The sequence below is a fragment of the Aspergillus aculeatus genome, assembly GCF_001890905.1.
Source record: "Aspergillus aculeatus ATCC 16872 unplaced genomic scaffold ASPACscaffold_1, whole genome shotgun sequence".
Lineage (NCBI taxonomy): Eukaryota > Fungi > Ascomycota > Eurotiomycetes > Eurotiales > Aspergillaceae > Aspergillus > Aspergillus aculeatus.
The window spans coordinates 3,195,364-3,221,925 of NW_017962976.1; the positions used below are offsets into that span (position 1 = coordinate 3,195,364).

General features: G+C 53.5%; 6 protein-coding genes across 6 annotated transcripts; 2 read left to right on the plus strand and 4 right to left on the minus strand.

Annotated features, from left to right (window-relative positions):
* Positions 1-86: 86 nt before the first annotated feature.
* Positions 87-1,487, plus strand: ASPACDRAFT_20229 (NADH:flavin oxidoreductase/NADH oxidase family protein; the record flags this gene model as incomplete). Its single annotated transcript, XM_020198931.1, has 2 exons — positions 87-1,001; positions 1,059-1,487. The coding sequence occupies 2 exons, from the start codon at positions 87-89 to the stop codon at positions 1,485-1,487; spliced, it is 1,344 nt and encodes a 447-aa protein (XP_020061558.1).
* Positions 1,488-2,328: 841 nt separating this feature from the next.
* ASPACDRAFT_110561 (FAD binding domain protein) lies at positions 2,329-5,063 on the minus strand. The gene is made up of 3 exons (XM_020195487.1): positions 4,044-5,063; positions 3,432-3,919; positions 2,329-3,347 (listed from the first exon to the last, which is right to left on the minus strand). Exons 1-3 carry the CDS (start codon positions 4,721-4,723, stop codon positions 2,662-2,664), a joined length of 1,854 nt encoding a protein of 617 aa, XP_020061559.1. The 5' UTR covers positions 4,724-5,063; the 3' UTR covers positions 2,329-2,661.
* Positions 5,064-5,386: 323 nt separating this feature from the next.
* ASPACDRAFT_38792 (uncharacterized protein) lies at positions 5,387-7,324 on the minus strand (the record flags this gene model as incomplete). Its single annotated transcript, XM_020200503.1, has 1 exon — positions 5,387-7,324. One exon carries the CDS (start codon positions 7,322-7,324, stop codon positions 5,387-5,389), a length of 1,938 nt encoding a protein of 645 aa, XP_020061560.1.
* Positions 7,325-8,768: 1,444 nt separating this feature from the next.
* Positions 8,769-10,730, minus strand: erg13 (hydroxymethylglutaryl-CoA synthase). Its single transcript, XM_020204290.1, has 3 exons — positions 10,435-10,730; positions 9,295-10,373; positions 8,769-9,236 (listed from the first exon to the last, which is right to left on the minus strand). Exons 1-3 carry the CDS (start codon positions 10,595-10,597, stop codon positions 9,099-9,101), a joined length of 1,380 nt encoding a protein of 459 aa, XP_020061561.1. The 5' UTR covers positions 10,598-10,730; the 3' UTR covers positions 8,769-9,098.
* Positions 10,731-13,803: 3,073 nt separating this feature from the next.
* Positions 13,804-16,971, plus strand: ASPACDRAFT_74740 (M28 family metallopeptidase). The gene is made up of 2 exons (XM_020204291.1): positions 13,804-16,477; positions 16,530-16,971. Exons 1-2 carry the CDS (start codon positions 14,018-14,020, stop codon positions 16,713-16,715), a joined length of 2,646 nt encoding a protein of 881 aa, XP_020061562.1. The 5' UTR covers positions 13,804-14,017; the 3' UTR covers positions 16,716-16,971.
* Positions 16,972-18,826: 1,855 nt separating this feature from the next.
* ASPACDRAFT_21244 (DUF1765 domain-containing protein) lies at positions 18,827-22,274 on the minus strand (the record flags this gene model as incomplete). The annotated part of the gene is made up of 2 exons (XM_020199012.1): positions 18,827-21,356; positions 21,412-22,274. 2 exons carry the CDS (start codon positions 22,272-22,274, stop codon positions 18,827-18,829), a joined length of 3,393 nt encoding a protein of 1,130 aa, XP_020061563.1.
* Positions 22,275-26,562: the final 4,288 nt, after the last annotated feature.

Here is a 26,562-nt window from a genome sequence, read left to right on the forward strand (position 1 = left end):
TGTCCTGAGTTCTTATACAACACATTCGCATCTGCATTGTACATACCGCACTTAATTTTTTATACACGCAAAAATCCCCGTACAAAATGTCACAAACAGGCACCCCCGTCGACGTCAGCCCCCTGGCGCAACCGCTGCCGTTCGAATTCTCGCAGCGCAGCGCGCCCAACCGCTTCCTCAAGGGAGCGATGAGTGAGCGCCTGTGCTCGTGGTCGGTCGACGACCTCGCCGCGCGCGGCGTCCCCTCGGACGAGCTGATCGAGGCCTACCGCGTGTGGGGCGAGGGCCAGATCGGGCTCATCCTGACGGGCAACGTGATGATTGACCCGGCGCACCTCGAAGCCCCCGGCAACCTGATCATCCCCGCGGACGCCCCGTTCGAAGGGGAGCGGTTCGCGCGCTTCCAGCAGCTGGCCACCGCGGCCAAGACCCCGCAAAACTCGCTGGTCGTCGCGCAGGTCAGCCACCCGGGCCGCCAGACGCCGGCGGCCCTGCAGCCCAACCCGATCAGCGCCAGCGACGTGCAGCTGGAGGGGGTGGTGCTGGGGAGCACGTTTGCCCGGCCGCGCGCGGCCACGGAGGCGGACATCCAACAGATCATCAAGGGGTTCGCGCACGCGGCCGAGTACCTGGAGAAAGCCGGCTACGACGGCATCGAGCTGCACGGCGCCCACGGGTACCTGCTGAGCCAGTTTCTGTCGGAGACGACCAACCGCCGCACCGACCGGTACGGCGGCTCCCTGGAGAACCGCATGCGTCTGATCTTGGAGATCCGCGCGGCGATCGCGGAGCGCGTGCGCCCGGATTTTATCGTGGGGATCAAGGTGAATAGCGTCGAGTTCCAGCCCCACGGCTTCCAGCCGGAGGAGGCGCGCCAGCTGTGCCGCACGCTGGAGGACCACCGGTTTGACTTTGTCGAGCTGTCCGGGGGCACCTACGAGAACTGGAAGATGGGCGATGACGAGGGCGAGAAGCGCGAGTCCACGAAGAAGCGTGAAGCTGTAAGTCTCCCTCAAAAGTATTCTGGCCAATTGACTAATCTCGAAAATAAAAAAAAGTTCTTCATGGACTTCGCCCAGATGATCGTCTCCTCCCTCAGCAAGACCAAGTCCTACCTGACCGGCGGGTTCCGGACGGCGGAGGGCATGGTCCACGGCCTCGAGACGCTGGACGGTATAGGCCTGGGGCGCCCTCTCTGCCAGGAACCGTACCTGTGCCGGGATATTCTGAGTGGCAAGGCGACCGGGGCGCTGCAGCAGGTCATCAACCCCTACGATTTCGGGCTGACGGCCGTGGCGGCGTCCATCCAGATCCGGCAGATGGGGCGGCGGTTGGCGCCAATCGACCTGAGCGACAAGCAGCGCGCCGACCAGCTGGTGCAGGCGGTGGTGGCCAGGACGCAGCAGAAGGGCAAGGATTTCTCGCAGGAGGCCGTCTGGCCGCCGCTGATCCCGGATTATAATGTGCCTTTGGCTGTGGAGGCTTGATTTGATAGAGAGTTAGACTAGACTACTACTACTACTACCACTAAGCAAGGATCTTAAAGTAGTTAATATGCGAATAAACTGTCGCCATGAAATTACCCTTTCTCAACTTAATCGTCACCCTGACCCCTCTCCCACTTATGAGAGAGAACCACCAGCATCCCTCATAGAATATAGTAGCCAGAATAAACCAGCGAAGACAATCATCACAGATCCGACCTAGCACAGACCACAAACAAACCAATTCGTCACTAGAGTACCTTGTACATAGTAGATCAACAGTAAGCACCCTAACTATTCTAGTAGACAAACAGCACGTGGAGCGCTCCCCTCCCCACCCACACTAAACCCCTGGGCCCTCCATCACCCAACCCTAACTCCCATCCAGATCTCTCGATCGGAGATTCAACCCAACCAACAACAACCCCCAACACCCTCAGTGAATCTCTTGCCACCTAGGCACAGTCCTACCCCCTAAAGCCCGTGGCTATGCACCAACCGCCACACAATCCCCCATACCTCGGAGGGAACGAACCTGACCCCGAACCGAAGGCACCAGCGGGACCCGCACCGCCACATGGGTGGCTGCATCAGCCACAGCTCATACTGCTGCGCCACATATATTATGTCATTCCGGGCTTGCATACATCAACAAATGGTATACCACGAGTAGAACTTTTTGGGATGGGATGGGATAGTGGCAAGGGTATGTGTGTCTGTCACACTGAAGTGAAACTCGTGCCGCAGTCAGCCTGATGGATGCAGTGGCTAGTTGGGCTGGTGATGCTGTGATTACTACTGGTTGATGTGGAACTGGCTACTGTCGGTGGCTGCATACTGTACAGTCTCGTCTATCAATTCTGTTTGACGTAGTGCGGTGATCTGGGATCGGATACCGAGTACGTGTAAGAACGTGAGGCCCATGGACTCAGTTTAGCTCTGCAAAGGGCACTAGGGGGCTGCATCGCACGGCACATGCATGAAGCCCAAGGCTGTGCTTCAACGTTAACCCTAGGCAGCATCGTTCTCCAGCTTACACTGCATGAGCACTACAGCTGGTACTAGCCTCGTCGATTGTATAGTATTCATCATTGTCAGATCCTGAGTGTCCAGCACAGCATGCCTCTAGCCTCATAGCATACAGCCCAGGCTTTACTATACCCTCCGAGCACACAACCTAAGCATCAACAACCCCCAACCCAGCAAACCGATTCCCCAACCCACAAAACCACTCCTTCTCCTTCCCCACCACCTCACCTTCTTCCTCTTCTCTACCACCATCACCACCACCACCACCACCACCATCACTACGTCTCCCCAAAACATCCTCCATCGCCCACGCAATCCGCTCCGCCCCAAGCCTAGCCCCCTCCAAATTCGCCGCCCCGGGCCCCAGCCTCAATGCCGCCAACCGCCCCGCCAAAAACAGCGGCACCCCATCGCACCACATCAGGTCCTCCGTCAAACACGGCAAGCCCTGCCTCGTCTCGACCGGATAGTCCCTCCGCATACTATTTAGAAGTGGCATCTCGGTAATATCCGCCCGCATCCCCGTCGCGAAGTAGATGTAGTCGACGGGGGTGTCGGCCAGCTCGGGGATGGGCGGGTCGGTGGTGAGCGTCCAGGTGGAGGTGGCAGGGTCGTAGAGGCGATCGACGATTACCGTCCGCGGGTGGATGGCCAGTTTGCTGCGTGCGGCGTGCTGCTTCAGGATCTTCTGGTAGCGCGGGGTGACGCTGCCGCCGCCGCGGGCGGCGGCGATCATCGCCAGCCGCTCGTCGTCGGTGTCCGCGGACCAGAACCGGGCTTTCTCGAGGTTCTTGAACTTGCCCATCCAGTTGAGGGTGAGGTCGAAGTGTTTCACTTTTCGGTGGTTAGGGATCTTTGGGGGTTGAACTTTGGCCCAAGGGCTAGGGCTAGGGGGTTAGGGGGGGTACAGTAACGCACCCTTCATATCCGAACGCATCAACAACCACACCTTCCTCACCCCCCTCCGAATCGCCATATCCGCCACCTGGGCGGCGGTCAACCCGCCCCCCACAACGACCACATGCGTGGCCTGCCGTGCGCGGATCTTGGTCTGGATGTTGGCGCTGGGGAACGAGCGGATCTCCGAGCTGTGGCAGGCGCCGGCCTGCTCGGGGGGCGTCAGCGGGAACGGGAGGATTTTGTGGGTGCCCGGCCCGATGGCGAGCACGACGGCGCGGCTGTGGTGCTGCGTGCCGTCGGCGGCGGTCACCGTGAAGATCTTTGAGTTGGTGTGTCGGTGAAATCCGTACTGGATGTCGGTGACTTCGCTCTGGCGGATCAGCCCGGGCCGGTCGAGGCGGTACCGCGCGACGATGCTGGCGCAGTAGTCGGCGAAGAGGCCGGTGGAAGGGGAGAAGTAGTCCTTGCGGTCTCGTTCGTCGATTTCGGGTTCTTGGGGGGGTTTGCTTTTGCCGTGCGTTAGCACACACCTTCCCCTGCAGAACTACAGTAGACACGGTGCCCAAGATCGAGGTAGATAACCCCAGGAACACAAGAGACAAGAAGAGGAAAAAAAAAAAAAAACTACACCCCCTCCCCGCCCTCAACTTCTTCCTCCGATGCTTGCTCAACTCCTTCCCCACGCACCCGGAAATCTCCCACAAGTCCGCAAGCCGGGCCTTTTCCTGTGTGTACGCCAGCATCCCATCGCGGTCCCGCGGGTCTACGTGGAAGAACATGGGACTGCGCAGCTGCTCGATCTCCAGCGTCCGGAACGCGCGGTTCCACTTCTCCATCCACCGGGGGCCGGAGCCGTCGAGTACGAGCGTCCCCCCGGGCCCGTCGTCGGTGTCCTCCTCCCCAACTTCTTCATCGGTACTCTCTGATACCGATAAGGAGGAGGAGGAGCTGATAGATGACCCAGAAGAAGCCAATCCCGGCACCGGTCCCGAGCTCCCGCCTCCATCTTCGGAAGCAGAGTCAGAGGCAGAGCCAGCCCTACCTTTCCCCCCGGGGAGCAAGGCAGATGTGGATAAATTGGCACTAGCAGTATTTACGTATTTCTCCGCCCGCACCCCCCTCCGCCGCCGCCGCGCGTGCGCCTGCACCAACGCCATCCGGCCGCGGTGCTTGTTGATCCAGTGGTAGCGCTGGTGCTCGTCGTCGGTGAACATGGCGGAGGGGGTCTCTTCGCGGAGGCGGGCGGCGACGGCCAGGCCGCAGGGGCCGGCGCCGATGATGAGCACGGAGTGGAGTGGGGGGGTTGTCATTTCGAGTTCGGTTTGGGGGGGCATTGCTGTTCTGTTCGTGGGGTTGACTATATTCCTGTTCTTGGTGGTGGTGGTTGGGGTGTCTCTGTTGTTGTTATTGTTCTCGGTTGGTGTGGTGGTTGTTTCTCTGGTTGGAATGGTGGTATTTGAGAGTGATGGTGGGCTGGTTGGTTGGTAGGTTGGTAAGTGGTTTGTATTCGGTTGCGATGGGTTAGTGTTCAGGGGCATGGATTTGATTTCAGTTGGGAGATGTAGTTGAAGACAATTGTTGAATGAAGGTTGATTTGTGCCGTAAGACATGCAGAGTGGTGGTGGTTATCAATGGCAACCTAGGAATAATAGATACGTTAGGGCTGGCCTGCTTCCCCCGGGTACTCGATCCCAAGGTCCTTGTCCCCGCGCTGCATTTGCTGTATTGCTGAGCGACCCATCTTCACTCATACTCGCGGGCGTGGTGTCATCGCGGCGATCATGGGGACCTTGCAGGCGTTTACTCCCTCCAAATGCAAACTTGATCTATTCCTAGGCTTTTGGTGTGATTCGTCCATTTCTGAGTTATGGATAGAGCTAGTCACTATCAATCATGAGGATAAGACTTAGTCATTATACTGATCGAACATACATTACTCAAAACATTATTAGCTCTTCGGTAGCACCGGACCACTATTTATGCCACTTCTTCGTCTTAGGCTCCGCAGTCATCGCCCGCGAACGAGGCATGCCCCCTCCCTCGCGTCGATGCCACGCATCTTGCGGCCAGACCCAGCCCCGGACGCGCTTCGCGTCCCGCCGCTCCCCGATCTGCGGCTCAGGAATCCATTTGTCCTTCCCATCGGGCAGAACACGCTGCCGCGTCAGCGCCCCCGGCCCGCCTACGTTGAGATGCGCCGACGGCTGCGACGGCAGGGGCACCGACTTCGAGAGCATGAGCAGAAAGTACAGCGCCATGCTCGCGGTCATCGGCCCGTCGAGCTCATCGGACGACACATCGTAGTTCCCCAACACCGGGGACTGGCTGGCCAAGGAGCTGTCGCTGGACGGGGCCGGGGAATGCGGATAGGTGCATCGGTCCATATGGTAGTCCGTCTCACGCGACTGGCTAGCGGCGAGCTTGGTAGGGATAGGCGCAGACAGCTCCAAATATCCAAAGTACGGCACATCGTCCCCCTCGTCGCAGCCGGCTCGGACGCAGACGAGCTCAATCTCGGTCAGAATGAAGCCGTACCGGCACGAATGCTCCCGCATGCACCGCTGCAGATGCGCCAGGCCGTTCAAATACTCCACCCGGCGGTGCGGCGCTTCGTTGCGCATCCCCGTGTTCCACCGATCAAAGGTCTTCACGATCCCCACAAGTCGCCCTCGCGGAAGGCCGGAGCTGGTCCGTTCGGTGTCGGAGGCGTAGTTGGCAAGGAAATGCGGACCTCCGTAGTTTTTGTTGCCCGATACCCGTGGGATGGGAGCATCGTACAGCGTCAGATGCTCAGGGCCCTGCGATACCGCCAGCGCCGCGTTCACGCGAGGAGCGTAGATGTCTCTTAGCACATTGATCAGGCCGGCCTCTGAGTCGGGAGACAGGTGCGAGCTGGGCAGGACGTTCACCGGGGTGAATTGTGAGGGGATCGCTGTTTTGAGAAGCTTCGAGAGTCCATCCACTTGGTTGATGGTTTCCAGGGAGAACGACGACCAGCTACGCAGGTTGCGGATATCCCACCAGAAGTAGTCGTGCAGCCCTCGTGTCGGGATCACGCTCACATTGCGAACGAGATTTATCGCCTGAGTGGGTGCCGTAAGGTAGGAAAGTAGCGTGGTCGATTCCTCTTCCATCTGGTGAAAAGATCCAACGGGCGAGCATTGAGCACTTGACGTTCGCGTGCAGCTGTAGGGTGAACCCGGCAGCATCAACGGCATCGGGATCTGAGCGGGCGGCCAGGTTCGAAGATGGGTTGGCTCAGCGGGTGAATGCTCAGCATAAGCTGGATACACTACGATATTCGGGGTGACTGGCGTAATGGGCGCGGTGAGTGCACCCTGAGGCTGGACAGAGCACCTGGTAACTTGCCGGTAAGGTGAAGACCCATACCGGCCCACTTTCGCTTCATCGATGATAGATGTGGATACCGATCGAGAGTGGCCGCCAACGGCTTTGCGCTTGTACGATGGCGTCAGACTCACGGGCGATGACAGAGCTGGGCCGTTCTGTGTCTTGTACATCGGTGGAACCGAAGCAGGCGAAGACAATCCGAGATATTCCGACGCCGTGGCCCGCTGGCTAGACCGTGAGGTGGGGATCATTGGTAGAGCACCCGGAGGGTTGCGTGTGTTGGAGAGAACACGACGCTGACGGGGCGGTCCACTGGTAGATGTTGGCTCAATCACTACATCCTGCGGCCTGATCTTGGGTAGCAGGGCAGGACCGTGGTGATGCCGCGGAGGTGAGCTGATGATAGGACTCGTCGCCACAGTGACAGCTGACCATGGTGAGGAACTATTAGAGTACAGAGAAGAGTCGGATGCGTGGCGGCTATGGCTCGCGCCGATAGATCCTTGCAACTGCATCGCAGGAGGGGTAGATGGCCGATAGTAAGACAGTTCGTGGGACATGATAATGGGCTTAGGGTGATTGAAGGTTCGATATGTGCAAGAAACTCGGCGAATGTATTATCAAGGAAGGACCAGCTTCCAAGTCTGTAACGAAGAGAAGCTTGCTAAAAGCTAAGCAAGAATAGAAGTAGTGAAAGTGATCAAGGAGATGCCGACGTATGCTAAGATTGACTCATGGTCTTCATGAACGCTCACACTGGTCATGGCGCATTTGGATGGAGACGGCTTCGACATTAAATGCTCTTTGCTCTTGCTACCCTTAAGCACCATCTTGTTCCAAAAAAAGGAACAGCATGGCCCGAACCGGCTGCAGATGAGATGAAACATGGGGAGATCTCCATCTTGACGCCAGGCCAGCAGTCAGTCCATCGGTCTAGGGCATGATGGCACGAAGATCGGTCCAGGGACTGCCGACATCTGCTGGAGGGAAGCGCGATGCCAACGGTCCTAGGGCGAGTAGGCGTGTTTCATCTGGCAGTCGCGCGTCAAAGTGTTGCTATATTTTGCATCTTCGTCTCTTCTTTAGATCTGAACCGGAGTGTCGGTTATCGGTGCAGATTTTAGGTCGTCAAGATCTAAAAAAAGACCTAAATTCGGCAGCAATTCCGTTTCATCTATTCTGGGTAATTGCACCTAAGTTGATCGATGTAGTTCGCGAGAGCGTCACGCCTGGTTCGTCAAGGTCAATGGGCGGCAAGAGGGTGTTTATGGGCACAACCGGTTGACCTGGACCAGTATGCCTTCATGGCGCATAGAGGGAGAGTGACTGCAAGGTTAGGCGCCGAGGGGTCTGTGGAACCACAGCTATTTCAACGCGCATTGGCTGTTACTAAGCACGGTCTTCAGTATCAAGCAACAGGCGGCATGGCTTAAACAGCCGATTCATCCTAAGAATACACCCGGGGGAAAGTAGGAAGGAAAGTACCTGGGAATATATGAAGGTCATGCAAGATGTCGCAGTAGGCGCCGGCCAATGTTGACCTCGGCGCCAGGCGGCCTCAGTGGTTCTTCCCTCACGAAAACCTGCAAGGAAGCGTGGGGTTGCCTGAGATTGAGCAATCATGTCAGATCAAGATGTGAATTAGGGAGAATATCTGCTGTACCGTCAGATGTGCAGACAGAGTCAAGTCGCATAAAGATTGCAGAAGAATGAAGAATGAGGAAGCAAGGCCAAGCAGCGGCGAACGATGATCAAGCAACCCGGCGGGAAGTAAAACCACTAGGTTGCTCTCGGTTGACCACCACAGAGCACACTAATTGAGAATAAAAGCATTTTCCAACTTGGTCATTGGATTCTTCACACGGTTGAAGATCTTGAAGCTGACGGAGCGTCTGACTGAGGCGGCTTTCTTTGGCCAAGTAGGCACGTGACTTGACTTATCTTGACTGTCATCGACGGGACAAAACAAACGCCTGCATACTTATACAAACACCAGGAAAGCTTCGGATTGAATAAATCTTTGATTATCTAAGATAAAAGCAAGGCCCCGAGTCTCGTGGGCCGCCTTGTGTAAAATGCATCCCAGCACCCGTCTGGGGAGTCTGAAATCGGCCTCCATCCGAAGGCAACAAATAAAACAATATGTAGAAACATTAATGCGCCATAACATTTGGCATGGGAATCAAACCGAGAACCCGTCAACCTCGAATCCTTCTCAACGAAACTCAATGGCTGGGGGAAGGCAGGCAAACAAAATCATCATGCATGCTGGAGGGAATCTAGAAAGTCGTCTAAAGAACTGATCGTGTCCAAAGAAGCACAGCTAGTCGTCATTTAGGCCTTGACCTCGTACTTGCGGCGGAACATGTCGTCCACCTCAGTCAGGTAGTAAGTGCCCGGAAAGAGGGTCTCCGTGTTGCCGGAGGGCTTGAAGTTCTTCTTCAAGTGAGCGTGCTTGCGGAGGTCGCACATCTAGTCCAGCACAATTAGCATTCTGCAACGAAAGATCAGCGGCTCGATGGGTCCTTACCTCAACATAGGACTGGGGGGGAAGAACAACCCGGCTGTTGAGACGGTTGATCAAGTCGAGCTTCTCAACAATGGTCGAGACATCACCGACAACCTTGGCGCTGAGCATGGAACTAGCGAGACCACTGCCGTAGGAGAAGATACCAACACGCTTGGGCTGGCTAGGGTCGAACTTGACGTAGGACAGCAGACTGGCCAGGCCGGCCCAGACGGTACCAGTGTACATGTTACCGCAGAGAGTGGCAACCTCAATGGCGGGCTTAACACGCTCAGCAAAGCGCTTCTTGGTCAGAGCCATGAAGGTCTTCTCAACGTTCTTGTCGGTGAGGGACTTCTCGTAGTCCAGGTCACGCAGCTCAGGGGCGACCTCGGCGAAATTGGGGTGGGTGGGGTTGGCGAGGAAGTCGTTGTAAAGCATACGGCCGTAGGACTTCTGGACCAGCTTGCAGGTAGGGGCGTGGTAGGCGAAGTAGTCGAAGCGGTCCAGACCGGTATTGGACTCGTTACACAGGCCGTTGGTGCCGTTCTGAGTCTTCTCCTTGAGAACCTTCTCGCGGGCGTTGAAAGCCTTGTAGCAAGCATCCACGGCCTCGGTGTAGCAGCGAAGAGAGAAGTGACCGTCCACGACAGGGTACTCGCTGGTCAGGTCGGGTTTGTAGAAATCGTAGGCGTGAGTGACATAAGAGGCACGCAAAGCGGTGTCGAGCACAATGGGGGCGTCGGGACCGATCAGCATAGCAACACAGCCAGCACCACCAGTGGGGCGGGCAGCACCCTCGGCGTAGAGAGCAATATCACCACAGACAACCACGGCATCTCTGCCATCCCAGGCGGAGGACTCGATCCAGTTGAGACTGTTCAGCACGGCGTTGGTGCCACCATAGCAGGCGTTAACGTTGTCGACACCCTCAACGTTGGTGTTACCGTGGGGAGCCAAGAGCTGCATCAAGACCGACTTGACGGACTTGGACTTGTCCAGAAGGGTCTCAGTGCCAACCTCGAGGCGGCCAATGGAGTTGGGGTCGACGTTGTATTTGCGGAGGAGCGAGGAGAAGGTGGTCAAGCAGATGGAGTAGATATCTTTGGAGAGAAGCACAGTCAGCACTGAGTTCCGCAAAAATTCAACTCAACAGAAGCATACCTTCACGGTCATCGCAGAAGCTCATCTTAGTCTGGCCCAGACCAATGGTGTATTTGCCTTCGCTGACGCCATCGAACTTCTCGAGCTCGGCCTGGTCAACACACTGACGGGGGAAGTAGACCTCAATGGCCTTGATACCGATGTTCTGAGGACGAGCAGCCATGGTGAAATATGGGAGGAGGGAAAGTGGGATGGTGGGGAAGAGTGAAGGTTAATTAGGAGGATTAATGGAATAAGTCCAAGGAGGAAGGAACTTTTTGAAGTGTTCAAGAAAAACCACAGAGAAAGAAAAGAAGAAGGGGTGAGAGGATGGAGGATGCTAGTGAGAATAGGTAATTCAAGAAGAGAGAGAAAGAGGGGGAGAGTCGGTATATAAGTTGTAGGAGTGCAAGCTGGCTGGTACGTACAGAGTGTATCTACAGTGGGGGTTGGTGGACTACGGAGACTGTTAACTACACAGTAAATACTAGCACGTAGCACGTCCCGGGAGTACATTCCAATTTATTTTTTTTTTTAATTTTTTTTTTTGCCCCCGTTCCTTGACCACTTCAGTAGGCTAACAAAACTAGCCTGCAGGGGGTGGGGCTTGCCGAAAGCCCCTGGTTGCTGGTTGGCGGCTTGGTGGCCTGAGGCTGGCCCGAGTCCAGTCTGATTCCTTCTTTTCCTTTTCTTTGCACCACCACATGTTGTGCTGCTGCTGCTGCCCGGTTCCGAATCTACTCATCCTCAACCGCAACGTGGGACCTATAACTATAAATCCTACTCCCATACTGTAATACTATATTGAAGATGAATGGAACTCACCATCCTCCTTTTCCACCCCCCATTTCTGCCTGTGCCATTTAAGATGACGCGGACGAGACAATTTTCTCGGAATGTGCTCCAACAGTCAGATCCACCTCCTAATTTCCACACTGGTTCATCTGAAGGTGTCCAGGATCTGGTATACGCCGTACTCTTCATCCTATCTCCCGATGCGGATGGATGCGAACTGTTTCGATCCAACCACAGCTGGGCCCCTCTCAGCGTATTATTACACAACCTGCCTTGCCCTTGCTTTTAGTCTGACCGACTTGTGTTTGTTATGGAAAGGATCCGTAGCTGAGATTGAATGAGTTTACTTTACCCCCCTCCGTCTCCGTTCCGTGGGTGCTTCCTTTTCACCGACACTTACGGAGGTATATCGCGGTATATTCGGTCCACCACAACAATACACTTAAAAGGGGATTTCCTGCACGGCATTTTGCGAACTGACACCACGTAGTCGCTGAAACTGACAACAAATCAATCCTGTTACTGCAGTAGCTTTGTATGAGCCATCAGACTGCGGGACCAGATCTCATTCCACAATTGGTGGTGTTTTCCTGTGGTGCTCCTCGGTTGCTCTCGGGTGCACATGGTACAGTACAGGAGCATCCCCTAGCATCGGTTGGGTGGTGACGATAGTGGCCTACACCTATTGTTCTCACGGACAATATAGAAACACTCCCGGGGCCTTGAATCCAACACACAAAATTATCTTCTCCCGCTTGTGTGTCTGGACGCATGGTGGGGGGGGGGGTAATCGGTCATTGATCCACCTCGTCCTCTCTTCTAACCACCCCAGTCCCTGCTGTCTTTCGGGTGACTCGGACTTGTGATACGAAGAGCTGAATATCTGTCGAACCTCAACAAGGGAAAGGTATTCTGGACGTCACCATGGTCTGCATTTCTACGTCGGGACTACCCAGCCGGGGGGCCATGCCTAGATACAGTATGTCAGCTTACAACATCGACAGCGACAGCGACAGCGTCAAGGTTCCAAGCACCACCAAACCAGATGCTGGATTTGAAGCTTCATGCCTAATAATATCCACCCGAGGCCGGAGGGTGTGTACGGAGTAGGTTACCAGAGGGATTGGGGCCTGGCGAAATAATCAATCTTATCTTGTGGATCTGGCCGGTGGGATCTGTATAGGACGCTCCGTTCTTGCCGAGATCGCTCTTTGCCCAACCCTCCAATTTGGCAACTTCCCAGACAGGATTTCCTGGTGGGTTCGGATTTCCAAGGAGCGGGATGGAACGATTCTGTTTACCTTATTTGCCCGCTCGCCACCTCGGGTTTTACCTTTCAAAGAATTTCTATCTCTGAAGCCAGGCAAAAAGGTCAATGAGAGTTGGTGATAGGCGTGGCTGCCGTTGCCCCTCTCCTTTGACATCTCACCTTCCAAATTGTGTCTGTTATATGCTCAGAAGAATCCTTGTAGTAATGAGGGTCCACTTGCTGCGCAAGTCCTCGCCATGGCCTCCAATCTTGTTCCAGCTACCAGTGAAGTTGTCAAGGTCGGAATCATTCCGGGTTACAACGGCAGATCCTGACAACCGGAGACAAATTTGAAGATAATGCAGTGTAAGACATTGAATGGTCTGTCTAACCCGAGGGAGATTAGATCGACGTCTGTCTCCGATTTGATGTACACATGTAGGTACTCGAATACTTTCTTCGAACCTCGAAGTAATAAAGGATGATGTCGGCCGCATTTAGGCGCACTAGAAACATTGTAATCGAATCTTTTGAATTGTAAGGCCGTATTTAGGCCTCGCCTTCAATAACTGCACTTTCCTTCCTAAATTGTTGCCAAGCCTATAATCCTAGCACGCCTGCTAGCATTTTCTTACTAATTTAGGGACAGCCATCTTTCTATCCCGCAATGGGTAACAGCGGTAACGTGTCTTGTATGTACATAACGGTACAAATCGGATACCGAACATTCTCGCCGTGATCATGCTGATAAGGGCTGTTTCATGAAGTATGGGATGTGTATTCAGACCTCCGTAATGATACCGCCTACAAGACTTGCGGACCTGCCATTGAATCCTCCTCGTCATGCACAAAAAGATTCTGGTGTTCATGATGCATTATCATCATCGTTGTCACCATCGAGACTACTACATACATCAGCATAACCGTTGACAATGTCGATCCTCGACTGTGTGTGCCCTGACGATCCGGTCGGAAGAAGTCTGATCCAGGAACCCAGAAGAAGAGCCACCGAGGGAACTCTTCTGCCTAAGGAGAGGAGAGCCGAGCCGGAGCCAACTGAACTGAGTGAGTGAACGGATGGATGGACTGCGCCACGCGTTATCCCGTAAGCCTCTCTCTGTCTCTCTGGGCGGCTTGATCCGGGGAAGACCAAACCGAACTCAAACTAATCATCTGTCCTCCACCATCAATCACCTCCCTATCGATCGATCCAGGTCGCAACTGCGCCGTTATTGGGCTTCTTTCATTCTTTTCCTCAAGCCCGGTTGCACTGCTGACCATTCTGGTGGCCATTAATCGCATTCTAGAATCCCCGAACCACCGGCTTCCCCCCCCCCAAATCCCCGTCCCTTTCTACCTTACCCGTTCCCCATCCCCCCCTCCATCGTTTCGGGGGGAACTCCCTTTGCCAATCATTTTCTAGGCTCGCCATTCGGGGAGCATGTTTGCGCTTGTATCCTTTGCCTCATTCAGATCATGATCCCACTGATTCTCCGCTGATTTCTGTATCTGTGATACTATCTACGCCGCACGGCTCCCGGGAGCTCCATACCTCCCGCCATGGGTAACGATCAGAAGTTCGAATACGAATCCCTGCCGATTCCTACCTACGAGGAGGCCATCGGTGCCCGTCCTGGCTCTTCCCGGTCCCATCTCGATTCGTCCGACGAAGCAGGCGACAATGCTGAACGACAAGGCCTTCTTCACCGGAGTGGTCCGGATACCACTCCGCGGGCGGAGGCCCGACCTCGTGGCTATCAGCCTCCCACCGTCGAGTCCGCCCGCAATAGTATCGATGACCTCGACTCGACCGGCTCGAGATCGGAACGAGGGTCCATGGAAGAGTTGCAACGGGAACTCGACCAGATGGACGTGGAAGATGGCCCGCAATCATCCTCTCGCCGCTCACAGTTGCGGTCGCGATTCTCGAAGCGCTTCAACAACTTGACTCGCTCCCTCTCTTCCTTCAACCTACCATTTCGCCGCTTCCTCCCTACGTTTCGGTTCACGATACGTCTCGACGAGGCTCGTGCAGGACTGAAGAACAATGCGTGCATGCTATTACTACGTCTTTTCGGAGTGTTCCTGGTGGTCACCGTTGTTTACATCTTCTTCATATCGGACATCTTCAACATGAATACTCGATTTATCATGGGACAGTCATACAGTGCCGCGTCCGTGGAGAACTTTGTTCAGGGACATATCAACGAGACCAATATCGCCGAGAATCTGAAAAAGCTGACCGCCTACCCTCATATGGCCGGTACGGAAGGTAGTTATGTGCTTGCCGAATGGGTGGAATCGGAGTTCAAAAAGGCGGCGTTCGACGAGGTTGAAATGGAGGAATTCCAGGTATACTTGAACTACCCTACTACCGACGGCAGACGGGTGGCTATTGTGGACCCTCCTCAATTGGCCTGGGAGGCAGCGCTGGAGGAGAAAGAAGAGCAAACGTTGGTTTTCCACGGACATTCAAAATCTGGGAACGTCACGGGTCACCTTGTCTATGCCAATTTCGGCTCTCGCGAGGATTTCCACTACCTAGCAGAGCAAGGCATCGACGTGAATGGATCCATAGCGCTGGTCCGCTATGGAGGCACGGAGTCTGATCGTGCTCTCAAAGTCAAGGCCGCCGAACTTGCTGGCGCGGTAGGCTGCATCATTTATTCGGATCCGGCGCAGGATGGCTTTGTCCAGGGTCCTGCCTACCCCGAGGGACGTTATATGCCGGCCGATGGAACACAACGCGGGGCAGTCAGTCTGATGTCGTGGGTCGTCGGAGATGTCCTCTCGCCCGGGTTTGCCTCTACGCCAGATGAAAAGAAGAGGCTCAAACCAGAGGAAAGCCCGGGACTGACGAGAATTCCCAGCATTCCGCTTGCCTGGCGCGACGCCCAGAGGCTTCTTCAAGTCCTGGATGGCCATGGTGCGCAAGTGCCAGAAAAGTGGGTTGGCGGCGTTCCGGAGGTGAAACAGTGGTGGACGGGAGCCAAGTCCTCGCCAACCGTCAATCTTATGAACCTCCAAGACGAGGTGGAAAGACAGCCCATCTACAACGTGGTTGGCAGGATTATCGGCTTGGAACAACCGGAGAAGAAGATCATCATTGGCAATCACCGTGACTCATGGTGTCTCGGAAGCGCCGACCCTGGCAGCGGTACCGCAGTGTTCCTGGAGCTGGTTCGAGTCTTCGGGGAACTTCTCACCTTCGGCTGGCGTCCTTTGCGCACTATCGAATTCATCAGCTGGGATGCCGAAGAATACAACCTCGTCGGTTCGACAGAGCATGTGGAGAAAGAATTGAAGTCGCTCAAGGAGAACGCTTACGCCTACATCAATGTCGACGTGGGAGTTAGCGGTCACGAATTCGAGGCCGCTGGGTGTCCCATCTTTGAGCGGGTCGTCACGCAGATTCTTGGCCGCATCGCAGATCCCATCAGTAATGAAACCCTGAAGGATTTGTGGCAGAAGAACAAGAAGAGACTGGGTCCGCTGGGAGCCGGGAGCGATTATGTGGCTTTCCAGGATATCGCTGGAACCTCCAGCGTGGACTTTGGCTTCGCTGGCGAACCGTTCCCTTACCACAGCTGCTACGAGAATTATGACTGGATGACGAAATTTGTCGATCCCGAGTTTCAGTACCACAAGATCCTTGGTCAATTTTGGGGTCTTCTGATCCTTCAGATCGCAGACAGCCCAATCCTGCCCTATGACCTCGAAGGCTATGCGAATCACGTGGGTGGTTATGTCAGCGACTTGGAACAGTATGCCAAGTCGAAGAGTGTTCCCATCGCTGAAGCAGCATCGGAGGCCACGGTCACCTTCAAGCCTCTATATGAGGCGGCCGTGAAGTTCAAGGCTGACGCGGAGCACTTCCAGCAGTGGGGTCAGATCTGGCACGATGCTGTTTGGGGCGCTGGCGGATTTGAGAACAACGTGATGGCTGTGCAGCGACTGTCGTATAACGCGCGGATGGCTCATTTTGAGACTAATCTTTTGGACGACCGACCAGATGGCGGAGTAAGTCGTCCTCTCTGCTGAATTCAATATCAAAACTGACTGAGTTTCCTAGGTACCGAACCGCACGCAATTCAAGCACGTGATCTTCGGGCCTGAATTATGGTCTGGCTACGATCCGACCCTTTTCCCAGCCATACGAGACAGTATCGACGCGGGCAACTGGACTCTTACTCAGGAGTGGATTGATCGAGTCTCAGACATCATCTCCAGCGCGAGTAATAGCCTTGTTCACGACTGATACTTTGGGTCCACATGTCGTCTATAATCATTCCACTTTCTATAGAAAATACCCCTCCCCCTCTTGTTTTTCTGTCTGTCTCAGCTGCGGTGGCCACCAAGCAGCACCACATCACACCTGTTATATACATGCTCACCTTTCACACCACCAACTCCACTGCACAGTCTCCCTCTGTTTTTTGTTCTATGTTCCATTCTGTGTGTATCATTTGCGCCGCATCTTGAGAGAATCTGGCCTCACAAATAACCCCCTCCCCCCATCCCGCCCGTAGATAGACCACCACACATCATTCCCTTGGAGGAACATGAACATACTGGCATGTTCTTCGAAGTGCTTCTTTCTTTTCCCTTCTTGACAACCATGTCTCCTGGCCTCTTATCTCTCTGTACCTATCTTCTCAATCTATACGGTGTTCCTTACTGTTTCCTAGACTTAATTCTGATTCTGATTACCTTTGACGAGGTACTGCTCCTGAATTATGGGTGGTTGTCTCGATTTAAGGGTCGGATATATAAATCTGATTCATCTTGCGCAAATGCATCCTCTACCTCCCGCCTCCCGCCGCTTTGCTTTCTTGTTTATGCGGAAAGGTTTCATCGCAGCCAAACAAGCACTCAGAGATAACTCAGCAAGAACCATGAACCCACCTGCAGCTAGCCAGTGCACCCCCGTTTCGCTTAAGACTGTTCAGGACCTTGACTCAACTCGACAAAACCATCCGTCCTTCTCAATCCCGCGTGCTGGCTAGATCCCAAGGCAACCACCTCTACCCAGCATGCCTAGCTTACTTACCTACTCACGACTAAGCTCGTGTACTGTACCGTACTGTATCTATCCGCCGATACATCCCTCGAATCCAGCCAGAGAATGGGAAATGGGTTGCGGGTTTATAGAGGATTTACTCGGGTCTAGATCGTGGTCCTTATTATCCTGTGTTTTCTTCGTCTTGTTTTTCTTTATTTCTGGACCGGGACGAAACAACCACAGCTGTGTTTAAAGCCGCAGATCAATCTGCCCTGCCCTGCCCTGCCCTGCCCTGCCCCATCATGAGATTAGTCGGGGATGCCCCTCCCCTCATTCGACCCAACTCATCCGTTTACGTTACCCAGTAGGCAGGAATCGTAGGGCCCGGTGGGTGATTGACCGGATTGACATCCTGACACTGTAGTCTGTGCCGGAAGACTAGAGTAGAGTAGAGTAGACTAGAGTACTACGAAGAATCTTCGAGCTCCTGCCCTCAGAACCGGGGCCCCGGATAAACCAAACCCTAAGAACACCGTCCCCCATTCCCAGATGTAAGCATCAACGAACGATTAGGAATCAAAAGTAATCGTTTACCGATTGCCAAAAGCCCATGTAGCCCTTACTCATGTAACGGAAGATATATCTAGATCTTACAGACCATCCTACACTATCTTGTCTTCGATTTTCTTTCCCATTGACAAGGCGTCTATCTATCTGGAGAGTCAAGCACATATCTATAGATATTCTGACAGGGTAGGGAAGTAAGTACGATACCATAGGGCTACAACCCAATCCAGTTCACCCCGCCTCAAGATCGAGGAAAAGAAACCAACCGTGTCAATATAATAAGCACTAGGTGTAGTTTGTACTATACTGTACTGTACTGTACGTTCATGACGAAAACAACAGACAATGGAAAAAAAAACCAGACCGCCCAGATGAACATGAACAAGGAGACGCCGGAGTTGACATGTATTAGAACTCGGAACAGTACCAGAAACTAGAAAAACAAACACCCTTGAATGCTGTATGTGAAAACTTGCGCCGTGTCTCTTTTATGTGTGTCAAGATCAATATCCATCGGCCCAGTTAAAAAAGCCCTGATTTATATATACAATACATGTGCTCTGGAGGTATGAGTGGAACAGGAAAAAAAGAAGATGAAGGTGAATTCGGAATGCGGGATTAGGATTGATGCATTATTGAAGGTATGGATCGTCCCCAGGGTGTATATGCTTGTGGGCCATTGACAGGTTTGGAAGGGAAGAGGTGTAAAGGAGGATTTTGGTTAGGTCGTGTCGTATGATATAAAAGGTTATCGTTTCGGAGGTCGTCTGCGGGAGGTGGCTGGACTGTACAAGCCATCATCACTTGCGGAAACTCTCAACGCCCAGCGTTGGGGTTTCGACCAATCGATCGCAGGGCACGCCCTCATCGCGACGGCGGGCGAAGAAGTTATCGCACTCCGACACAATCTGTGCCCATTCCGCTAGTGCTCGGCCCGCGTATTTGCTCGCCGCGAACCGATCGTTCAGGGCAAGCTTGAAGTCTAGCCCATCCGTCGTCTTGTCGGAGTCAGCCGTGTCCTCCGTCGGCGTCTCGTCCTGGTCGTCGGAGTAGGGGCTGGTCTGTCGTCCGTCACTCATGGCGTCATCATCGCCCTCGGTAGCGGACACGTATTCGGAGGTTGTATCACACTCCGATTGCTTGGCCAGGGCCTTGCGCAGCTGGAGATGTAGTTGTGACCCCACGGGAAGGCAAGGGGTAAATAGTCGCTTGTTTTTACTCGGCCACTGAGGCCGGTCCATCCATTCCAGCGAGAATTTGAATGAGTACGGCTGATGCGCTGTGCGAGGCCGCCCCAGCTCCCCGGGCCCGTTGGGCTGCCGCCACTGATTGTCTGGTGGCTTCTCTGCCGTCCCCACCGCATCAGAACCAGAGGAGTCTGACTCATCGGAACTACTGGACGAAGACCCTTCACCGCCAGTTCTCGAATTCGACGACCCTCCAAACATGGCTCTCAGAATACTCCATTTCTTCTTGGTGGGTGGCTGGTTCTCCGCGGGCTCCGGCTTCGATAACGCACTACCTGCGAGAGTTGATTTCTCCGCTGGAGCCGGAGGTATGACGCGATCGAAGGATACAAAGAAACTAGACGGAGACAGCTGGTTATCGCAGCGAATGATGATGATCCTACGCCCCGGTGCCGGGGTACAGGGAGCGGACGACAATGGTGCCGAGATCTCTTCCTCGGCTTTGGCCTGGAAAGCCTGATAGTACTTCCAGGTCCGCTGCAGCCGGTTGTAGAGTGTCTCATATATGGTGGTGTCGAGCATGGTCGGGTCGTCACTAAATCGACCTAATCTCCAACACAGCAGACGCTGGAAGTATGCTCGAACCATGGGACTCCAGTGACTGAAATAATGGTAGAACAGAGACTCGTCCAGGAGGAACTTCAGACAGAGGTCGGCTTTCCTCTCTTCCGAGGCGGTCCAAGTACTCCAGATGCAGAAGAGAAAAGCGAACACGCGCACCTCAGTAAGAGAGTTGTGGCTTTGCATCATCTGACGGCAGACCTCCAACCAGAACTTCCAATCGAATAAGTCGGCTTCGATGGAAAGAGAATATCGGGTGACGATTGGGATGACTTCTTCGACGAAGTCACACAGAAGGAAGCACGCGTTATGATCGAAAAGCGACGTTTTCTCCGCAGCAGCCCTCATTATGGTACCAAAGGACTCCGCATACAATAGCCTGGCATGATTCGGCTCGAGGGAGGATTCGGAGAGAAAATCCCGCAGCAGGATGATGAGACGGTTTTCAGCCATCAATCGATGGCTGTTCGCGGTCCCCAAGGGCAGCGCCGAGACAGCTGCATCAGCACCCTCAATGAAATCGTCGAACGTGACAGCGGACGCGGTGTGGGTGCTGTCTGGCACCTGGGGTACTGATTGCTTGTACAGTGTATCCTCTAAAACGACCAGAAGCTGCGAGTGGATTGGTAACAGGCCAGGTGCCAGGATACGCTTTGACTTTTCTAGCTCCGGTGGCAGCGCATCCGCATAAAGCACATGAATGTATTTGACAAAGACAAAGAAGAGATCGGTGTCTCGACCGCACCATCGAGTTGCCCAAGGGCTCTGCCACGGGATTTGAGCGGTACTCAGTGGAACATCGGGCTTTTGGCGAAGATATCGAACAAGTGCCGTGTGAGCGTAGAACGATAGACTGCGCAAGGCGGCCGGGAAGTTTGCGGTGAGTTCCTGGGCCAACGCGCGGGTTCCGCTACCCTTGTCCAGTTTTGACTGGTCAAGTACTCGCCGGAAGACGCTCGGTGGTGTGTTCCACAGTCGCACAAGAATATCTGCCACGCCAGGGCAGAAAAAGAATGCATAGGCACAGGCTTTCCCGCAAAAAGCGACCAAGCTGGCCGGAGCATGTCTCATCGACATCCGCTCCACCACGAAAGCCATCTGGGAGAGCAGGTTCTGAATGAAGATATTCCTGATATTGTGGTGGATAGATTCCAGAAGGAAGTCCGAGCTTGAGGAACCATCCGACGACTCCGATATCGACGTCGATGCATGTGTCAAGGACCTAGAGAAATTTCGACTCGACGGAGGCATGGGAAATGGTATTCTCCATTCCGGGCGCGTCATTATTCCTACCACCGCTTCCAGATACACGGGTCTATCGGTTCCAGATATTGACTGATTGTTCTTGCCGTTCAGCATCTCCATCAATCCAATCCACCATTTGTTGAGAATATTGACTCGGCGATCTAGGTCTTCAGGTCGCAACTGTTTGAACGACGAGTGCGAATGGCTGCGGTTGAGAAAGGGTAGTAGGGAAGAGCGAATGACATTTGCCTTCAAAGCACTGGACTTGGACTGGAACCTGGACAATGGTAAGAAAAGATGTCCCACACGAATATCCCTGTCAACAAACTCACTTTTGAAAATCAGCCTCGAGATTGCGGAACACTCCCCACAAATCATCCTTCTTCCGCGGAAATTCCATGCTAGCGGCCAGATTCGCGGTGGCTGGTGTTTTGGGCACTGGTGGGAGCACGGGTGTCGAAACGTTGAGCGATGCGGCTAGCTTTTCTAACGATGTTTTCGGCATCAGCGACTGAGGCGATGAGTTGCTGGGAGAACTCGATCCATCGAATCGGCTCTGAGTAACGACAGCAACCATGGGGCGCCGCGGGCGCTTGTTCAGTATAGTTCTTCGTCGTGTGGGAGCCGCGCTTTCAGATTCGGTGCCCGAGTCCGACTGCAGACTCGACCGCGATGATCTGGATGATGCTACCGGCGGATTCAATGTCGATTGCTCCTCCGTTCGCAGGGACCGAAGCCGAGAGCTCTTCCCGGATGGAGGCGAGTTCGACAGCCAGGGTTTCCGGGCCAAACTGACGAGTCTCCCTGACATCGATCGAGCTTTGGAGGGACGGGCTACCGGCGACGGGGGTCTCGTTGCGGTGGGTTTTTTGGCTGGTAATGAGGTCGCTTCTGAGCCGGTTGTCGAGTCGGACAAGTCCTCCGCGGATACAGTGAACCGCGAGACGGCAATGGTGGGCTTGTTCTTGGAACGGATGGAAGTCCGTCGCAAGATATCCTTACCCGCTGCTACATCCTCTTTTGACAGTGAATCCGACTGGGTGGGATGTGTGAGATCAGAGAATGTTCTTCGGAGGCCAGGGTGAGCGGCTGCTTGTGCTGCCGCGAGGTCAGGAAGGTGGTTGTAACTGGCGGCGTGATTGAGAAAGGCATGTTCGTCATTGGGTTGAGTCATGACAATTTCGGAAGAAGACATGGCCGGGGTTCGTTCGTTCGGGTTATGAAACGGTGACTGTAAAGGGCCCTAGAAAGATGCACATCTCCCCTCCAGCAGAGAATTGATGGTAGCTCAGGTGGACGGTTGGGAGGCCAGCTCCTCTAGGTACAGCAACTGCACAACAGACGAGATTAAACCATGCGCTCAAAGACTTTTCCCTCCTAGCATTAAAAGTAGCGATCACTGCAAGTGGGTTGCTGGAAACAAGGCGCGGAGGCTGTGGAGGGGAGGGCGGGTTGGCGATGGATTATGGCGGTGCAGGCAGAACGTCCGGGCAGGCAGAAAGGAACAAGCGAATACGACAGTGGTGGATCACCGGGCGCTCGAGCTGAATGTTCTCCCAAGAAGCTGAAATTTCGAGGCTCGACAATCTGTCAGACAGATAGACAGGAATTAGTTAATGCTGCCAATGGTGACAGAGAGCTGCGCGCGCTGTCGTTTTGGCGGACGGGGAAGAATTGCGGCGTTTCGGGGGGGTCGGGAGGCTGGAGTATAGCGGCGGAGAAGTGGATTGAGCGAGGGGCAGGGTTGGACGCCGTGGTAACGAGGGGGAACAACAAATTTTTCTAGGAAACGACAGGGCTGGGGGAGTGCGAAAGCGAATGGAGATTTAACGAGAAAACGAAGACGATTTTGAAGAAGTATGGTGGTGGAGCAGGAGAAGTTTAAACAAGAGAGAGAGAGAGCGGATGAGGGAGAGAGGGAGAAGAAGAGGGAGAGAGCAGCCAGAGAGCGAAGGGGAGGGACGGACAGGAGAGAGTGTCAGAGAGTAAGTAAGAATAGGGAAAGGGAAATCCGGGCAGCGCAACAGGCGGGCTCAAGGCAGAAATACGGGTCTCTTACAACGCCAACAATCCCCTCCACCGTGAGATTGAGTTGTTTGTCTCTTTCGGTTTCTTATCTCCTTCTTCGTCTCTTCGCCTATAATTCCCATAGATTGGGCGCAAGAGGGGACAGCGAGGGGAGAGGCAAAGAAATTTCAAAGTGAAGCGTCCCTTTCAGCTTTCTTTATTTCGGGCCCGAGAACAGCAGCAGCAGCAACAGCAACAGCAACAACAGTAGCAATAGTGATCGCAACAACAAAAGCAGACCAAGATAAGGGTGAAGAAAGGACCGACTCGATTGAAGATGGGACTTTCTCCACGTTTAAGGATTCAAAGGGAGAGAGAGGTTCCAGCCTGTTGATGTCGAAGCCGTCTGTTCCTGAATTAGGTTTGTGGTTTGTGGTTTGTGGTTTGTAGTTCGTGATTCAATGTGGGAGGAAAAACGACGATTTTATTATTATTTTTATTTGGATTTATTATTTTTCTCCCCATTTCCTAGCTGCATCTGATGGTGGTTGAATGATGATGAATTGAGATGAACCGAATTGACATGAGTGTCCTGCCTCGTCCTATCCTGTCCACAACGCATGATTGATTACTTCGATTCGATTGACAACAAGGTATTGATACCAGCCTGTTGTAACTTGCAACTCGACTACGTACCCCTACAAGCCCACCTCGTCTCCCCACCCCAGACCACTTCCAACCCTGGATCTAGGAATCGAATCTTTGACTCTTCTCCTCTTTATGAAATGATAGTCCTCGTATCCTCCTCTTTGATTTTGTAATACTCAACATCATCATCATCATGATGATTACTCATGAAATCACACCCTTGTGGGAAAGCCAGTATGATGATGATTACTCATGAAATCACACCCTTGTGGGAAAGCCAGTCTCGATACCTATAAATACCTGGAATCCCTGGAAGGCGACTTGACTCCCCCCCTCCAGCCTTGCATTCTGGGGGAGCGGAATCTTTCAATAATCGTTGTCATGATGAATCACCCTACAGAAGGGGATTGACTCTGTCGGTACAGTGCTTGCTATGAATAACTACACTAGCTATCAGTAGGTTTGACCCCAAGGGACCAATGCTTAGTCTTTGCGTTCTGGTTAAGACAGAGAGGACTATACATGCAGTAGATCGGTCGATAGGGCCTGTACTGTACATACTGTACATACATACGAGACATTACATACACCAGCATCCAGCACTCAGCATTTCTGTCCCCATCACTGCTCAGTGGAAAGTGGATGCTGCTGCTGCTGCTGCTGCTGCATGCACGTCCAGCCGACAGAGAAGAGGTGTCTAGAGATAGTCAGATATTACTTACTATCTAAGTTAGTAGTTGGTGGTGTAGGTGAGAGACTGCTGACGGTTTCCTCCTACTGTAGTCCCCTACCAACCAGGTTATACATAGTTATCTCTCCTCCGTACAGTACCGAGTACTCCTCCCGTACTGGCTACTCCATACTTCCGGCATGGCGACAACGAAGAAAAAAAAAAAAGACCAAGGACCCTGGAGCTAGGAAGGCCAAAACGGATTCAACCCTATATGGGAAGAGGGAGGGGGCAGAGGACAGGGTCAGGGACAAGGAAGAGAAGGGGAAGGGGGGGCGCGGACAACCGGCTTGAAACCAACTATGAGTAATGGATCGCGCGTAGAAAAACTTGGCACTGCCAAATTTCCCGTCCAAAAAGTAGGCCAAAACAGTAAAAAAGAAAGAGGATCTTTAGAGTGTACACGGAGTACTGTACCTTGACTCCTGTCATGATGCAATTCCTCCTATAAATAATGTCTCCTCTCCTACGGCGGTATGGAGTACAGTACCTACGAGTACTCTGGTTGTTTCCCTGTTGACTTGGCTACTACTAAGCCGGCTTTGCTTTGCCCCATCCGGGCCCCATAAAACCTACCGACCCCATCGTGTTGGTCCCCAAATGGAGATGAGACCATTCTATCTGGATCGTCTCTCATTCTACTACTGTACTCATCGTCTCTCCTGATTCTTCAGCAATGTCGAAGGAGGAGAACGGATGTACTGACTCCGGTGCCTCCAATCTAATCGTTATCCTTGATTATCATTGAAACAGTGGCGGATTCCTCTGCGCAATCTGGTTTATCCCCGAAGAATGTCGCACAGCCATAATCGGTCCACCGGGAAACCACTGTCTGCATTCCAGGATTGTCTTCGGTCAACGTCAGGCGGTGGGATTGAATGCAGGTGAAGTGTGTGACAGTTACAAAGATAGTGAGCTGCTTCATGGTTGAGTGAACTGGCTGGCCGAAAGAGCCAGCAGCAGTCTTGCAGCACCCCAGCCACCCAAAGTTATAGCCACCTACCGGCGGAATGGGATATCTCTCCCGGTTCAGGTTCTTCGTGTCTTATGTCCACTAAGGGATCGACTCTGCAGGCTGTGTGTGTTCGGTGGGTATGCCACTAGATCTATTTAAACCTTGATAAACCTCAGGATGAGATGTTGTCAACATATCGACTGTGCATTGGCTGAACGAAGAGACTATTGCACCATAGCTTGGTATTTCTCCTGCGCACGGGGAAGTCAAACCCTTCCGACGAAGAGTAAGTGTTTTTTTTTCTGCTTCAAAGAAAAAAGTGTCCATCAAAGTAAACTTTCGACAAAGAAGGGAAAAACCCGGACTGGATGATCTGTAACCGAAGCTAAGAAACACAGCTGGGAGAGCGGTCTGAGAGTCGTGCTGGAGCTGTCATATCTCGTCCGGCACCCGATGAAGAAGAAGAAGAACGACCACTCCCTAACCCCCCCCTGCGTCCAGTCCAATTCGACAGATCTCATCTGCAATGCTTCTCATCCTTAAATTTTGGTGGATGGTTGATGAATTTCGATTGCGTGATGCATTTCTTATTTGGATTCGCCCGATGCAGACGGGGGAAACACGTTATTGATCTGCTGCCCTTGACTCAAGCCCAAATGTAAGCTGTAAGGTAGGGGGATGTGCATCCCTTGCGAATCCGAAGCGAGGTACGTATTCCGGTAGTTAAGGTAGTCGGTGTCCCCGGCGCCCATGTGCCCTTCTGGATGGGCTGAATGGGCTGAATGGGCGGGCTGGCTGGCTGGCTCCAGCTGTGTTTGGCCCTTTGCACACGTCGCACGATGGGGTCATGAGTGCAGCCGGCCATTCTTATCCCGACCAGTTCGTATCAGGTTTGTCGGGCGGGGAACAATGGGGACGTGTGCGCTTTCTGGTCTCAAGTATTCCAGTAGCTAGTTACTTGGTTTTACCTTTTTCCCACATAGTACAGTACATGGTACGGAGTACGACTCTACTTTATCAATCGGATCGGATCGATCGATTCCGCCCTACCGCCCCAACCCAGTGGCCTTAGGCTCGCAAATCTCTGTTGCCTAGCCCTGCTCCGGGGTAACGCCCAGTGGCTGGCTTGAGGCTAATGGGGCT

Bases quoted from the DNA above. Each gene is read 5' to 3' on its own strand.
- ASPACDRAFT_110561 (XM_020195487.1), bottom strand. From the start codon at position 4,723: ATGACAACCCCCCCACTCCACTCCGTGCTCATCATCGGCGCCGGCCCC. The intron at 3,920-4,043 runs GTGTAGTTTTTT...GCACGGCAAAAG, and splicing joins AAGTTGAGGGCGGGGAGGGG to CAAACCCCCCCAAGAACCCG. The intron at 3,348-3,431 runs GTGCGTTACTGT...ACCACCGAAAAG, and splicing joins GATGCGTTCGGATATGAAGG to TGAAACACTTCGACCTCACC.
- erg13 (XM_020204290.1), bottom strand. From the start codon at position 10,597: ATGGCTGCTCGTCCTCAGAACATCGGTATCAAGGCCATTGAGGTCTAC. The intron at 10,374-10,434 runs GTATGCTTCTGT...TTCTCTCCAAAG, and splicing joins CTTCTGCGATGACCGTGAAG to ATATCTACTCCATCTGCTTG. The intron at 9,237-9,294 runs GTAAGGACCCAT...GTGCTGGACTAG, and splicing joins CCCCCCAGTCCTATGTTGAG to ATGTGCGACCTCCGCAAGCA.
- ASPACDRAFT_74740 (XM_020204291.1), top strand. From the start codon at position 14,018: ATGGGTAACGATCAGAAGTTCGAATACGAATCCCTGCCGATTCCTACC. The intron at 16,478-16,529 runs GTAAGTCGTCCT...TGAGTTTCCTAG, and splicing joins ACGACCGACCAGATGGCGGA to GTACCGAACCGCACGCAATT.